Here is a 14,087-nt window from a genome sequence, read left to right on the forward strand (position 1 = left end):
ATATGTATGTATTATCTATTTTTTAGTTATTTTAAGTTCCCTTTTCATAAGCATTACTCTTATGCTTTGGAGTAAATTGGAAATTGGTTCCAACTTTACCCAAAAACATCTCTGTGATCTTAATCCAATCTTGGTAATCCCCTGAGCCTAATAAAGTCTCCATTTCATTTCTTCCTCTCCACATTGGAGGTCTTTCGTTGATCTTTGGTGGTAATCTCTCTAATATACCAACAGGGATATATCTATGAGTGAAACTCATAAACTCACACATAAATCTTCTGGCTTGTCCGACCCCATATTCATCAGACCCCCAATGTTCTAAGGCAAAGTGCGAAAAGGTCTTCAAGATTTCAAGTCTTTCCAGGGCACTCTTATCCAAATACTGTTGGGCTTCAACCTCTTCAAAGATCCATGGCTTGATCAATGCTCCACGTGCAACCATAACGGAATCAACTCCAGGAATGGATGTAGCCTTATACCAATCTTCATGCGTATAAATATCACCATTACCAACGAAAGCAGTAGGTTGAATGTCTGTTCTATCCTTGTCGTCTGCTTTAATATCATTCCAATTTTGAACAACTTGGGCAACTTCTCCAATATAATTCCAATCGGCTTCCTTGGTATATCTTTGTTGTTTAGTTCTACCATGTAATGTGATTGCTGCAACATCTTCTTCTTTCAAAAGTCTATCAATTAAAGGTTTGGCAACATTTTTCCCATCTTTGATCCCAGTTCTAAGTTTCACTGTAACTGGAATATCTCCAGAACATAAGTTCATACCCTTTAATATACGAATCAACTTGGGTGGTTGTTCCATAAGTGCTGAACCTTGACCTTGCCTATATAACAAATCAATAGGACAACCACAATTTAAGTTTAATTCAGAAACATTGCCACATTCCTTGTAAATGGCTTCAGCTGCTTTAGATGCAGCCCAATGCTTAGAAGCAGCTATTTGAACCCCAAATCCGGGGTATTCTGAATTATGGGCTTTGGGTAATGCCCACTCAGAATTGGTACCTTGTAGAAGTGGAATGGTTAATGCCATTTCTGAGTAAGTAATGTCAGCTCCTAAAGTTCTCATTAATCTTCTATATGGTAAATTCCCAACAGTAGTTAAAGGAGAAACAATTTTAGTGTTCTTCAAGTTAAGCTTCTTCTTTTCAGCTGGTTTGAATACGGATTCATGATATGATTGTAGCGTTTCCTTTTGAAGATCTTGCTTGGTGTCATTTTGAACATGGGTATCCAAATAAGCAGTTACTTCGGTTGCTCTCGTAAAATCATATTTCTTCCTTTGTAATTGAGTTTTCAGATCGGAAGAGATCTTGTTGACTTCAAAATTATCATTTGCCTCAGTTGTTTTCTGAATTAATTCCATATCTTTCAACAATTCTTTGGTTTCCTTATTATAATGGGAATGTAACCACCGACACTTCAACCCAGCAGGACAATAACCAATGGCGCTATACACTGGACAAGGTCCTTCAATATCTTCCAGTTTAGATGCAAGATAAAGTTCTATATCATGACAATTTCTGCAATTACCTGCGCCAAAGGAGCATGGCTTAGGTTCTTGAGGATTAATTAAAGAAGTACACAATCTTACTTCTTCGTGTTGTTGTCTATTGTCACGTTTCTTGTTTTGACCTCTTCTCTTCTTCCCCTTCTTACCTCCTCTTTCGCTTTCGGCTTCAGTGCCTCTATCACCACCTTCTGCCTCGTCATCATTAATGTAGGCTTCTTCAATAGGTATTGTGGGGTTGGAAATAATGTACTCTGCTTTAATTGCAGCCACACCTTTAAGAACAGTAGAAGACTTTAATGCTTCTGGGACACTACTGACCTCTGTAGTTGATGCCAAAACAGAGCCTGAATCTTCGGTATGAGACTTTTTAATATCTCTATGTTCCCCTTCGCTTTCAGCGGGTCTCTTGCTTGTAGTGGTAGTCATCGCTCTTCACTTTCAAACAACTGATAAAGTAGCACACGTTACGAAGGGCCTTTATCTCATCAAAGCTTTTCAATTGCGATGAGACCACAAAACCAGTCACTTCCATATGAACTCCACTAAACACCACCAAAATAGTACAAATTCGTATTCATCAATTCAGAAGCTAACTTGCAAGGGAGTTCCTAATAATTAATGACACTCCATTTGATTATATTCGATGAATAATTGAATCGTTACTGATGTCTTTTTAAAGGGCACATCCTAAACCATATACCTATGTCTTGTATTATGTGCAGGCCTTTATATGGTAGCGATCGCAATAATAGGGCATCTCATCTTAATTTTTCAAGTCATAGTTTGAACTTGACTTGGTTAACTACTTCTATCAACATTGAACGAATGGTGGAAGCAGTGGAGAAGAAAAGAAAGGTCTCTCCTATTGAGAAGAACCTTAAGGCCTCTAAGATTTTCAGTCCCTTCCGAGTGGTTGGAAATGTCACGAATGAAACACCATTTGCTTTAGGGACTTTAGGATCAACATTTTATATTGTTACATCTGTGGGTAGATCGTTCCAAATCTATGATGCTGCAACATTGCACTTATTATTTGTTTCTCAGACTCAAACTCCTTCCAAGATCAACTGTTTAGCAGCTCATTTCCACTATGTCTATGCCGCATATAATAATGAGATTGGAATCTATAGAAGAGGTCAAATCGAAACTACGTTGAAATGCTCTACTGAAGAACACATTTCAAGTTTGTTGGTCTTTGGAGACTTCCTTATTGCTTCATCAACTGACGGTCAGGTTTTTGTCTTCAGAAAGCTCCAAGGCTCAAAATTGCACACTGAATTGTACACAACTTTGAATGGAATTAATCCACAAATTGATGGAGATATTGTTGGAATTGTTCATCCTCCTACTTATTTGAATAAAATTGTGGTCGCCACCTCCAGTCACATTTTTGTTTTCAATATCCGTACAGGGAAATTATTATTCAAGTCTCCAGTTCAACAATTTCTGCTTGATTCCATTACAGCCATTGAAGTAGCACCTGTTTTGGATCTTGTGGCAATTGGTACTGCCACAGGAGGGGTTTACTTGTATCACTTAAAGAAAGGTAAGATATTAGGAACGAGAATCTCAGTCACAGCTCAAGATGTTTCGGCTAAAGTCACTTCTTTGTCGTTTAGAACAGACGGAGCTCCACATATAGTGGTAGGTTTGAATAGTGGAGATTTATACTTTTATGATTTAGAAAAGCAGACTCGTGTTCATATATTGAGAAATGCCCATAAAGAAGTTCGTGGTGGTGTTAGTAACGTTAAGTTTCTTAACGGTCAACCCATTTTAGTTACCAATGGTGGTGATAACCAATTGAAAGAATATGTTTTCGATCCAACTCTTCTGGCTACTAACTCATCTATTGTGTCACCACCTCGTCACTTAAGATCAAGAGGTGGTCATTCTTCTCCTCCAACAGCAATTGAGTTCCCACAAGAAGACAAAACACATTTCCTCTATAGTGCTTCCAAAGATAGATCATTCTGGTCCTTCTCTTTAAGAAAGGATGCTCAAGCTCAAGAGCTTTCTCAAAGACCTCAAAAATCAAAGGATAACAAACGTCAAGCGGGTCAAGTTGCTTCAATGAGAGAAAAGCATCCTGAGATCACTACTATTTCTTCTTCACAGCTCAGAGAAGGACAATGGGATAATATTGTTACTGTTCATAAGGATGAGCCATTTGCAAGAACTTGGGATTCTAAGAGCAAGCGTATAGGTGTACACCAGTTGGCTACCATTGATAATGGTAATGCGTCAACCGTATGTGTGTCTCAATGTGGTAACTTTGCAATTGTTGGATCAACCAATGGTGGATTTGGAGTCTACAACTTGCAATCAGGAACCTTAAGAAAGAAGTATGTTTTGCATACCAAGGCTGTCACTGGGATTGCCATTGATGGAATGAATAGATCAATGGTAAGTTGTGGTTTGGATGGAATCATTGGGTTCTATAACTTTTCAGAACACAAGTACTTGGCCAAATTACAATTGGAAGCTCCTATCACTTCGATGATATACCAAAAAAGTTCTGATTTGATTGCCTGTGCATTGGATGACTTGTCTATAGTTGTTGTTGATGTTATTTCTCAAAAGGTTGTCAGAATCTTGTATGGTCACACTAACCGAATAACGTCACTTGACTTTTCACCTGATGGTAAGTGGATTGTTTCTGTGAGTTTAGATGGAACATTAAGAACCTGGGATTTAGCTACTGGACTTTGCATTGATGGTATAAGATTGCCTGTTGTGGCTACCCATGTTAAGTTTACTCCATTAGGGGAGATGTTGGCTACTACTCATGTTTCAGGAAATGGAGTGTTCCTCTGGACCAACAGAGCTCAATTCAAACAAGTCTCCACTAGACAAGTGGAAGAATCAGAGTTTTCCACTATTTTAATGCCCAATGTTTCTGGTGATGGTGGTGCTACTATTATTGAAGGTGCTCTAGACACCGATGAAGAAGACTTTGCAGCAGAGTTTGCCAATTATGCTTCCATTGATCAGATTGATGAATCTTTGGTAACCTTATCTTTGGGATCAAGATCCAAATATAATACCATATTACATTTGGATGTTATTAAACAACGCAGTAAGCCAAAAGAGGCACCCATCAAACCTAAGAATGCTCCTTTCTTCTTACAATTATCAGGTGAAGCTGTTGGAGACCGTGCTATAGTTGCAGAAGAAGCCACTGAAAAGCAACAAACATCATCAGCTGAACAACTTGAAAATAACGAAGATTCTAGTAACGGCTCTAGATTACTCAAACTTACCACTACAAATGGAACAGACCATCATTTGCAATCAGGATTTGAGTCTGAATTTACCAAGTTACTCAGACAAGGCAAGGAAGCAAATGACTACCTGGAATTCTTGTCGTATTTGTACGGTGCATCGCCTTCAACTGTTGACTTAGAAATCAGAAGTTTACAATCAATTCCTCCTTTAACAGAAATGACGACATTCATTAGTGCTATCACCCAAGGCTTATTATCAAACACAAACTATGATCTTGCACAGGCCATTGTTGGTGTCTTCCTCAAGGCCCACGGTGATATCGTCTACAATAATTCTTCCGATGAAGAATTCCAACTGGCTCTTACTCGTTTGCAGGAGGTCAGTGTTGAAACTGAATCCAGGTTACAAGCTTATGTTAAGTACTGCAGTGGAGTGTTTGACTTCCTTTCTAGTGTTTAAGCATAGTGCGATAGTAATTTGTGTTGGGCACGACTCAGGTACCAAAGTTAGAAACCAGTACATAACGATGTATAAAGAACGTAGAATCCATATATACATATTACTCTTATTGTTGTCGTTAATGGAATGAACATAGATATTGTTGAGAAGACCGGCCATATCCGGGTAGGATCCACCAACAAGATTTCAGCCATTAAGTATGGTGAGGGTAACTTGTATATTGGGTTTAACAATGGAGACTTGAGCATCTACAATGTCACCTCGGCCAAAGGAAAGGAAGCATCTTCTGTACAACCAACTTCCAAATTGGGTAGAAGAAGAAGCATTAGTATAGGAAGTGAATCCATTGATGAAGATACACTTACATTCGATATAACTTTCAAAAACATATCCAAAGAGGGTACACCGATTACTAGAATTGATTCTATTGAGCTTACCAATGATACTAGCAAGTCTTATTTGATAATTGCATGCGTTGGAGCATTTAGGGTCTATGAAAGAATTGGAGGTCATTTGAATTTAATTCTGGAGTTAGATGAAGTACGAAACTACGTTGATTATGTTTTTATAAGTACCGAGAGACTTTTGATAGTTGGTTTAAAGGCAAAGATTGTGGTTTACAAAATAGTTAACAAAACTAGAAATATCTTTCAAATATTGAAACAAGGTGAAATTGTTTTGAAGGATAGGTTTCAAGCTATTTCATCTGTAAGATTTGGTTCAAAACTTTTCATTGGGTTATTGAATGATTTTCTATTGTTTGACATATTCACACATGAATTGATACCTGTGGTACAATCTGAAGAGAAGGCTCTTTCTTTGCTTGCACATTCAACGTCCTTTAACTATTTTGGGATCAGTTCCTCAACACCTTCCACCAAGATTGTAAGTCTAGGTAAAGATTCAACCCAGGTACTAATCTTGAAGGATTCCAGATGTATCTCATACGATATGAAATCACAAGTTTTAGAAGTATCCCCAATAAGATTTACTCAAGTTCCTCTTTATGCTTGTTATATTTATCCTTCGTATTTATTGGTTGTTTTCCAAAAGAAGATTGAAATAATTGACTACACAAGTGGAAGTCCCGTTCAACGACTAGAAACTACAGGGACTAATCTTATTACTGAAAATCAGGAGCATCGATGTATTTATCGAGTTCATGGAAATGATGTTTACTTGTATAAGCAACACCCTATTCAACGGCAAATCGATCAATACTTAAGTATCAGTGGAAGAGATACAACAAGAACCAAAAATATTAAAGATCCTATGAGTGATTTAAGAGTCTTAGGTTTAGAAAGAGCTATAACTTTAGTGTCTAAGTTATCAGAGGATGATCATTATTTTGATAGTAATAATCAACAAGAAGAAGAAATAGAAAAGAATCCCAAAAAGGCAAAGCAATTAATTTTAAGAGATTTATATAAGGCAAAGGCAATGTTATTGTTCGGATCTTATGGGAAATTCCATGAATCTTTGGTTAGCATTAGTATTGAATGGTTAATTTCTTATCATGATATTCTCTGTTTATTTCCTAATTTTATTAATGGAGAAGCTCAAATTAAAGGTGAAAAGCAATCTGCTCCTCCAATGAATCATGTGTCATCGTATTCTTCAATTAAGAAACTCAAAGCGGAAGATCTTAAAGCAGGAAGAAATAATAATAATAAGATGGTTATCGAAACTATACCTGAAAATGATACCCAAACCATAAGATCTTCTAGATCTGTAAAATCTAATTTTGGAATCGATTCAACAAGTATGACTAAATTTACAAAGGCAGTTAACAATTTAATTGTTTATCTTACAGAGCAAAGAAGAGTGTTAACTAATTTTTTGAATGATAAAGAAAACCCTCACTTCCCTTGGAAGGGTGTAGAAATTACACCAAAAGATATCTATCCGGATGAAGGTCAAAAAAATGAAGATATGTTGGATAATGTTTCTCAAATCATTGATACTTCATTATTTTTATGCTATTTCCATACTCGACCAATGTTATTAGGTCCATTGTTAAGATTACCAAATAATAAGTGTAATGCTAAGGTTGTCAATCAAAATCTTTTAAGCAATCTCCATGATCATGATGGTACAGTATCGATTTTCATTAAAGAATTATTGGATTTTTATTATGGAAGAGGACTACATAAAGATGCGTTGGAAATGCTATTCAAATTGAGTCATGATGAAGATATTCATAATGATTTTGAAGAGTATTTGCAAGGGCCAGATTTAACAATTCAATATTTACAGAAATTATCCAATGATGATTTAGAATTGATTTTCCAATTTTCTTTTTGGATATTAACAGAATTCAAAGATGACCAATTGAAATATGGACAATTCATATATATGAATGATTCATTTGAATGTGAAGGATATGATCAATATCGTGTTGTTGATTTTTTTGTTGAAGTGATTAAAAGCGAACCTTTAGCCATCCGATATTTGGAATGGTTATTATTTGAAAGTGATATAACTTTGGATAGGAAAGATTCTACCAAATTCCATACCAAGTTATGTCTCTTCTACCTCAAACAAATAGGAAATGGACCAGATAGCGATTACTATTATGATAAGGTGTATAGGTTTTTGGAAACCACCGATTCCTATGAACCATGGACAATTCTTCGTCATATTTCTTCTGACGATGATAGACTTTTGCGGTTGACAGTGTTCGTTCATAAAAAATTAGGTGAACATGAAAAGTCCATTGATGTTCTTTATAATCAATTGGATGATTTAGATGCTGCCATTGATTATTGTGTTGAAATGTATATCAATCATCATAATGAAGATTTAGGAAGATCACTATTACATAAGCTTTTGGAGGATTTATTAGAACAACCATTTCAAAATGCCCATCATGTTCAAAAACTTTTAGAATCACAAGGTCCCAAAATGTCATTAACTAAAGTATTAGCCAGTTTACCTGAAGCATTCCCAATGAAAAGGCTATCTGCTTATTTGAGTCAAGGATTACGGGAAAATTTCTCCAAACTTCAAGATTCAAGAATGGAATGTCAATTATACAAAGTTGGTGTGGTTAAGTTACAAGATGAGCTACTTAGTGCTCGAGATCAAGGTTATTACTTGGAAAGTAGTATGCAACTATGTCCAATATGCCACAAACGGTTAGGCTATAGTGTTTTCGCTATTGATAAGAACAATAACGTGGTACACTATAGTTGTAATTCTCATAGCCCATAGATAGTGGGATCATGTGATATCATAATTTACGAATGGTATGAAGAACGGACCTTAGCATAGTACTATTGATTAAAACTTTGGTTTGATGGTAGTTTGTTGAAGTCGTGTGTGTGCCCGATTATTTGTGCGGAGTGCGGATGTATTTATCATTCATCAGTCCACGATCGACCATTATAAACAACAGACATTCAACACTATCAGATTCCACGATGACTGGTCCAATTAATGAGCCCAATCCTGTTGTCGAGGGAGTTAGACTACCTACATTAGTGCAATCGTCTGACGGAACATCGACAAATGGAACAGATTCATCTGGTGCACCTACAAGAGGCATTGGATTTGGAATCTCTCACTTCTTGAATGAAGATAGAAATAAGGGAGACTTACAAATGGAAAATCCTAAACTTGATGGTGAAATCACTAAAGATCCCACTTTATTAGGCCAATCCCAATCATCGCCACAACTTATACTTCCAACTCAACATTTGAATGAACACCAACCACTACCAATTAGTGAACAGAAGTCAATTGGTGTGGTAAGTCCAACTCACCAGGTTGCTTCACATCATGTTCCATCACCAACGACTCAAGGGAACAGTAACATGCTTTCTCATCAAAATCAATTTCCTCAACATCAACTTGCTCAAATGGCAGAGCATGCTAAAGAATTGGTTGAAATTGAGAACAATTCAATTACTCATAAACATAACGATCTCAATGATAATATAAATATAGACAAGAAAGAAATTATAAATGTGATAGAAGAATTTTTTCCTCATCGACGTAATATTGGATCTGTTGTTTACAACCCAACCACTACTTGGTTGACTCTTCAAACTGAAGCCCTTGTGGGTTTGAAACCAGAACATCAAGAGAGATTTCTTGATATAAAAATTAACTTCAGTGACCAAGTACGTCATGATAAACGCCCTATAAAGTATATCCCTGTGATTCCTCCTTTACCTTTTGAATATATCAATACTACAATTGAAATGAAAATCCCTTATAGGTATATCAAGATATTCAAAGAACTTATGGATCATAATCATGATGATTTTAAAAGAGAATTATGGGGTGGAGCTAGTGGAGTTTATACTGATGATTCAGATATACTTAGTATCCTTGTTCATAAGGGTTTATTTACCAATTCAATTGATTTATCTGATTGGAATAGCAACTGGAATGTTCATACGGATTTCGTAAGACCACAACTAATCAACCCAAGTTCAAAAGATAATGATGAAAACGATGAAAACGATGGAATTTACGGAGATTTATCTGTAGAAGTGCTATTACTTCCTACACTACCTCAATATCATGGATTCTTTGCGAATGGTATCAATTCAAGATCCTGGGTTGGCCATTCCCGACATGATGGGCTTTCTATCGCAATCTGTAATATAAAATGGGAAAGTTTTGGAAGTTATATGCGTGATAAAAGTCTTTTCAAGATCTCAGAACTGGAACTTCACAATGATTTGGAGATTTTACGTGAACAATATCAACACAATTCATGGAAATTTGATACCCAACGGTTTAGTGAAATAAAAAAGAAGTATGGATCAACCAGTTGAACAAAATCGAACTACTTTATATTAATGTATTATAATATTTACGTCTTTTTTTATTAGCGTCACGTGATGAAACAGGAAGCAGTGGAACAGCATACAAATCATAGTGCTTCACTCAACTATTTGCACCCGTGAAATGAAGTATAATGTATGGAGTATGAGTATTATTTAACGAACAACACCATGATTCGTTGCGTCCTGTTGCCTGTTAATTGCGAGGGCTCTTCCGGTGACTTGCCGGTTCAGTTTTTTGTTTGTTTTTCCTGACCCCACGAATTGATATCCGAGGGCTCCGCACAACGCCATGGTAACTGTAAAGAGTTGTGAGAGTGTCAAAGAGACTAACAACAGTAACTTACCACGAGACCATATAGTCTACAGGTTTACCGCAAGCTCTTCTTTTAATAACCCTTAATCTCTGGCCTTTGCTAGGTAAACACCATAGTGAAAGCATAGATATATTATAGCATCCGGTGGTATGCCGGAAGAACGTGCAACCATATCTCAGATCCCTTCTACAGTTGGACCGTCATCAGCTTCAGAGACAGCCACCCCTCCAGCACCATCACAAATAAGCAAACTCAAACACAAAAAGTCCTTATTTTCACTTAATAGTCGCAGCAATAGCGGTAGTAGTATTTCCAACACTAACAATAGTTCTACTAGCGGATTTGGGAAATTTCGGGTCCGTTCACATCCGCAAGATCGTCAGCGTCAACATCAAACGGCGGTTTCAACAGGTTTAAAGACTCCTGTAACTCCCTCAGTCAATACGAATACCAATAGTGAGACTAGTGGAACTAGTTCGGTTGGTTTTTTCCGTCGAGTATCAGCACTTTTCTCTAAGATCAGAGCCATATCTGACGAGGTATTCGCATCCGACGAATTATTGGAAGAACTTTTTAGTGATTCCTGTTCCACTAGTTATACAACAAAAGATACCTTTACACCAGAAACAACAACGGTGGAATTAGGAAACAAAACGGCAAAACCTCCTATGTATAAGCTTTCATCCGGATCATCATCAGGTAGGGGTACGACCACTTTAAATAGTAAATCTGCTGAACTTGAATCGATCATAGAAGATATTCTTAAGCAGTATCAACGAATAACGCCTATATCCGGGCAAGATTCAGAAAGAGATGATGGAATACGAACCTTGGTTGAAGTCTCAGATAATGGAGGTCCATTGTTGGATATTTATGATGTTGATTTCAATCTATTACGAGATGAGCTAATCAAAAGATTAGGTAAAGATGCATCGGATATAGACGTAGGAGAACTCATATGGGAGTATAGGAGGAATAAATGGTTAACTCCAACCAAAAAAGAACAAGAAATCAAATCCCATTTAAGTGAAAATACCTTAGGTCCCGTTGCAAAAGATTCGTATGCAAAAATATATAATCATTTGGTAAGAAAGAATAGTCCCTTGCGGAAGGGTAAATCCATTAATCTTCCTGATTTGTTGGCCATTGTTAATGCTGGTTGGATTGTGGAAGAAAAATATGAGCGTGCTGCTAATGGGTTACCGTAGATATGGTATGTATATCAATGTAAGCAAATGCATCCTATTAGATAATGAATAATGTTTTTAAGATGGTAGTTGCCGTAGTGGTGTCGATCGATTGATGTAGAATGAAACGCGTATTTCCGGATCTTGGTCTAATGGCTATTTTTGTCGGGCATTTCTCAGATTAAGAAGATGAAAAATGGTGTAAAGTACTCGGAAATATGTTGTCCCATCAATGAATTAGCAATGTTCGGTCTACTTGAGTAAACTGATGGTTTATGGTGGCAATTCACTTATTTTTCCGTAAGTGAACTGTCCGTTCTAAAATCCTTATATCTTGATCCAAAAGCTCACATTGTCTCTGTAAACCACTGATATCATTAGTCACGGAATCTTGCCATTGTAACCTCCTATAGATTTTAGCTAACGTCTTGTGTAGTTGCTCTTTATATGACATCAACACTTCGAAATTGGTGATTACGTTTTCCGATAGTTGTAAATCAATTTCTCTGTCAATCTCATGAATGGTTGAAATCTTATCTAATAGTGAACTCAGATCATCGGAATTGATCTTGATAATGGATCTTAACGTATGCGCCAACTCTCCAGAAAGCTGTGCCGATTTGGCTAAGTTCCGTTGTTGATCTTGTTTGGCTTGTCTAATAAGACTAGTGTGTGTTTCGATTGACATTGTCGTGATACGTGTAGGAGCAGTATCTCTCTAATTAATTTTTGATTTATGTTGTACACGATTTGAACTAAATCGTGGGGTCAAAATGCGATAACATAAAATGATAACGATTCTCATTGAGTTTATCATTTTGACTCAGTCTCAACTGTATACTTCATGTCTGTTTACATCACGAACCCAACGTTATTTGTGAAGCCCTCGACCACTGTAACTGAAGGTAGTCTATCACAATTGGTGGATTTATTGAAGCAACTGGATCTAACAACCCTGATAGACTTGACATATGCCTTATTAACTAAACCAGAGCATTGCAAATTGAATGAGTTACTTGCAATATGGGAAATCAGATTACTACTACATGTTGTGACCTATGACCTTAAAAGTGCAAAGATCGAGGGAGTCAACTTGATTAATGCATTGTACATGAGAGAAAATAGTATATCAATTGGAGCGCCCATGGAACGACAAGAAGTATACCCACTCCCAAAGAATAACGATGGTATAATACAATACGGTTTATTGATATTAATGATACGTTTGAAGAGCACTGTTGACATGAACTTAGTTAACGAAGTATACAAACTAGGGTATCAGATACGACTTAAAAATCCAGATAAATTGAAGCTTCAGAATTTAAGTTATTATGTTATGTCCATCTTAATAACAACAAATGGAAATTGGACTCTATTGAATTTCACTGGAAGTTTGATTTTCCAATTATCTCAAAATGCATCAATTAATGAAATAGATAAGTTGTTCCTTTCAAATGTCACTGCACTTGAATTTCTAGTGGAAAAGATTTTGGGAATTTCTCCTTCTAAAACTGAAGACGTTCTCAATACTTTTCTATTGCCAGAGACGGTTTCTTCTGTTAAATATTTGTTCAAAACAGAATCTCTTGCTACAATTGAATCAGTTGATCAGAAAGATATTATATCACTCTTGGGACTTTGGGAACTTTCAAATACTTATGGAGCCAAAATTGAAAATAACGATTTTATTCTACACGCTTCAGAACCTCTTTCTGAAATTGACCTTTGCTACCAATTGATTTTCCGTCATTGGAGGGAAGACTGTAGTAGAGTATTCTGCTTTGAAAAAGAGGATAGTGTGGTGAAGAAGACATAAATAATATTAATATATTGATATGTATAGACAAATATCATATGAAGGATATCAGTTCAACAAATAATGATTATTATTTTTTGTAGAACTAGACAATTGTATGATGTCGTATTAATTTATCAACGTTGTACCTTCACATAAACTTACTAATTTCTATTAATTTTGCACCCATTTTAAGTAAAACGAGAAACTGCTACATAAAGTTCTCATATATCATAAACAAGATATCATGTATTCTGATAGAAAAACTCATATTACAAATCACCATATCTAATGCTGTAGCCAAATCTGACTGCAGATCGTCTATTTACTGATTTTCCCATATTATAGTTCAGTGATTTTTTTAGTCTTATGTGCTATGAAGAAGCATTAGTAAATTAAAAATAAATTTTATAACGGCTTATAAGAATTCTATTCACATATCCAGTGATAAATTCAACTATACCATGAAACACTGCCAGTATTTGATTTGATATTCGCATGATTATTAGAGGTATTATTCTACACTATGTATTATATCTAAGCTAGTGTTAGGACTAAGACCTAAATAATCACGTGAAATGATCACTCAATCCCAATGACTGAGATGTGACATAGAATAGAAGGTCACATGACTGAAATTCTTTTATATTGAAGTCGCACATAATTTCTTATTAAGGAATTTAGTGTCGCAAAGGGCCTTGGAAAAGGCGGGTAATATTAAACTTGAGGGTTCTTTTTTTGTGTAATTTTCACTTCATCAACTCTCACAATTCG

The 14,087-nt window shown here is 36.1% G+C and overlaps 6 protein-coding genes across 6 annotated transcripts; 4 read left to right on the forward strand and 2 right to left on the reverse strand.

Annotated features, from left to right (window-relative positions):
* Positions 1-31: 31 nt before the first annotated feature.
* On the reverse strand, positions 32-1,957 carry DUS3 (tRNA dihydrouridine synthase; the record flags this gene model as incomplete). The annotated part of the gene is made up of 1 exon (XM_043192984.1): positions 32-1,957. The coding sequence occupies one exon, from the start codon at positions 1,955-1,957 to the stop codon at positions 32-34; it is 1,926 nt and encodes a 641-aa protein (XP_043051372.1).
* A 399-nt stretch (positions 1,958-2,356) lies between these two features.
* UTP21 (rRNA-processing protein) lies at positions 2,357-5,218 on the forward strand (the record flags this gene model as incomplete). Its single annotated transcript, XM_043192985.1, has 1 exon — positions 2,357-5,218. One exon carries the CDS (start codon positions 2,357-2,359, stop codon positions 5,216-5,218), a length of 2,862 nt encoding a protein of 953 aa, XP_043051373.1.
* A 126-nt stretch (positions 5,219-5,344) lies between these two features.
* Positions 5,345-10,005, forward strand: VAM6 (uncharacterized protein; the record flags this gene model as incomplete). Its single annotated transcript, XM_043192986.1, has 2 exons — positions 5,345-8,411; positions 8,633-10,005. 2 exons carry the CDS (start codon positions 5,345-5,347, stop codon positions 10,003-10,005), a joined length of 4,440 nt encoding a protein of 1,479 aa, XP_043051374.1.
* A 475-nt stretch (positions 10,006-10,480) lies between these two features.
* On the forward strand, positions 10,481-11,539 carry KQ657_002215 (uncharacterized protein; the record flags this gene model as incomplete). The annotated part of the gene is made up of 1 exon (XM_043192987.1): positions 10,481-11,539. The coding sequence occupies one exon, from the start codon at positions 10,481-10,483 to the stop codon at positions 11,537-11,539; it is 1,059 nt and encodes a 352-aa protein (XP_043051375.1).
* A 265-nt stretch (positions 11,540-11,804) lies between these two features.
* KQ657_002216 (uncharacterized protein) lies at positions 11,805-12,206 on the reverse strand (the record flags this gene model as incomplete). Its single annotated transcript, XM_043192988.1, has 1 exon — positions 11,805-12,206. The coding sequence occupies one exon, from the start codon at positions 12,204-12,206 to the stop codon at positions 11,805-11,807; it is 402 nt and encodes a 133-aa protein (XP_043051376.1).
* Positions 12,207-12,362: 156 nt separating this feature from the next.
* On the forward strand, positions 12,363-13,334 carry KQ657_002217 (uncharacterized protein; the record flags this gene model as incomplete). The annotated part of the gene is made up of 1 exon (XM_043192989.1): positions 12,363-13,334. The coding sequence occupies one exon, from the start codon at positions 12,363-12,365 to the stop codon at positions 13,332-13,334; it is 972 nt and encodes a 323-aa protein (XP_043051377.1).
* Positions 13,335-14,087: the final 753 nt, after the last annotated feature.

The sequence above is a fragment of the Scheffersomyces spartinae genome, assembly GCF_019049425.1.
Source record: "Scheffersomyces spartinae strain ARV_011 chromosome Unknown scaffold_2, whole genome shotgun sequence".
NCBI classification, from domain to species: Eukaryota; Fungi; Ascomycota; class Pichiomycetes; order Serinales; family Debaryomycetaceae; genus Lizanozyma; species Lizanozyma spartinae.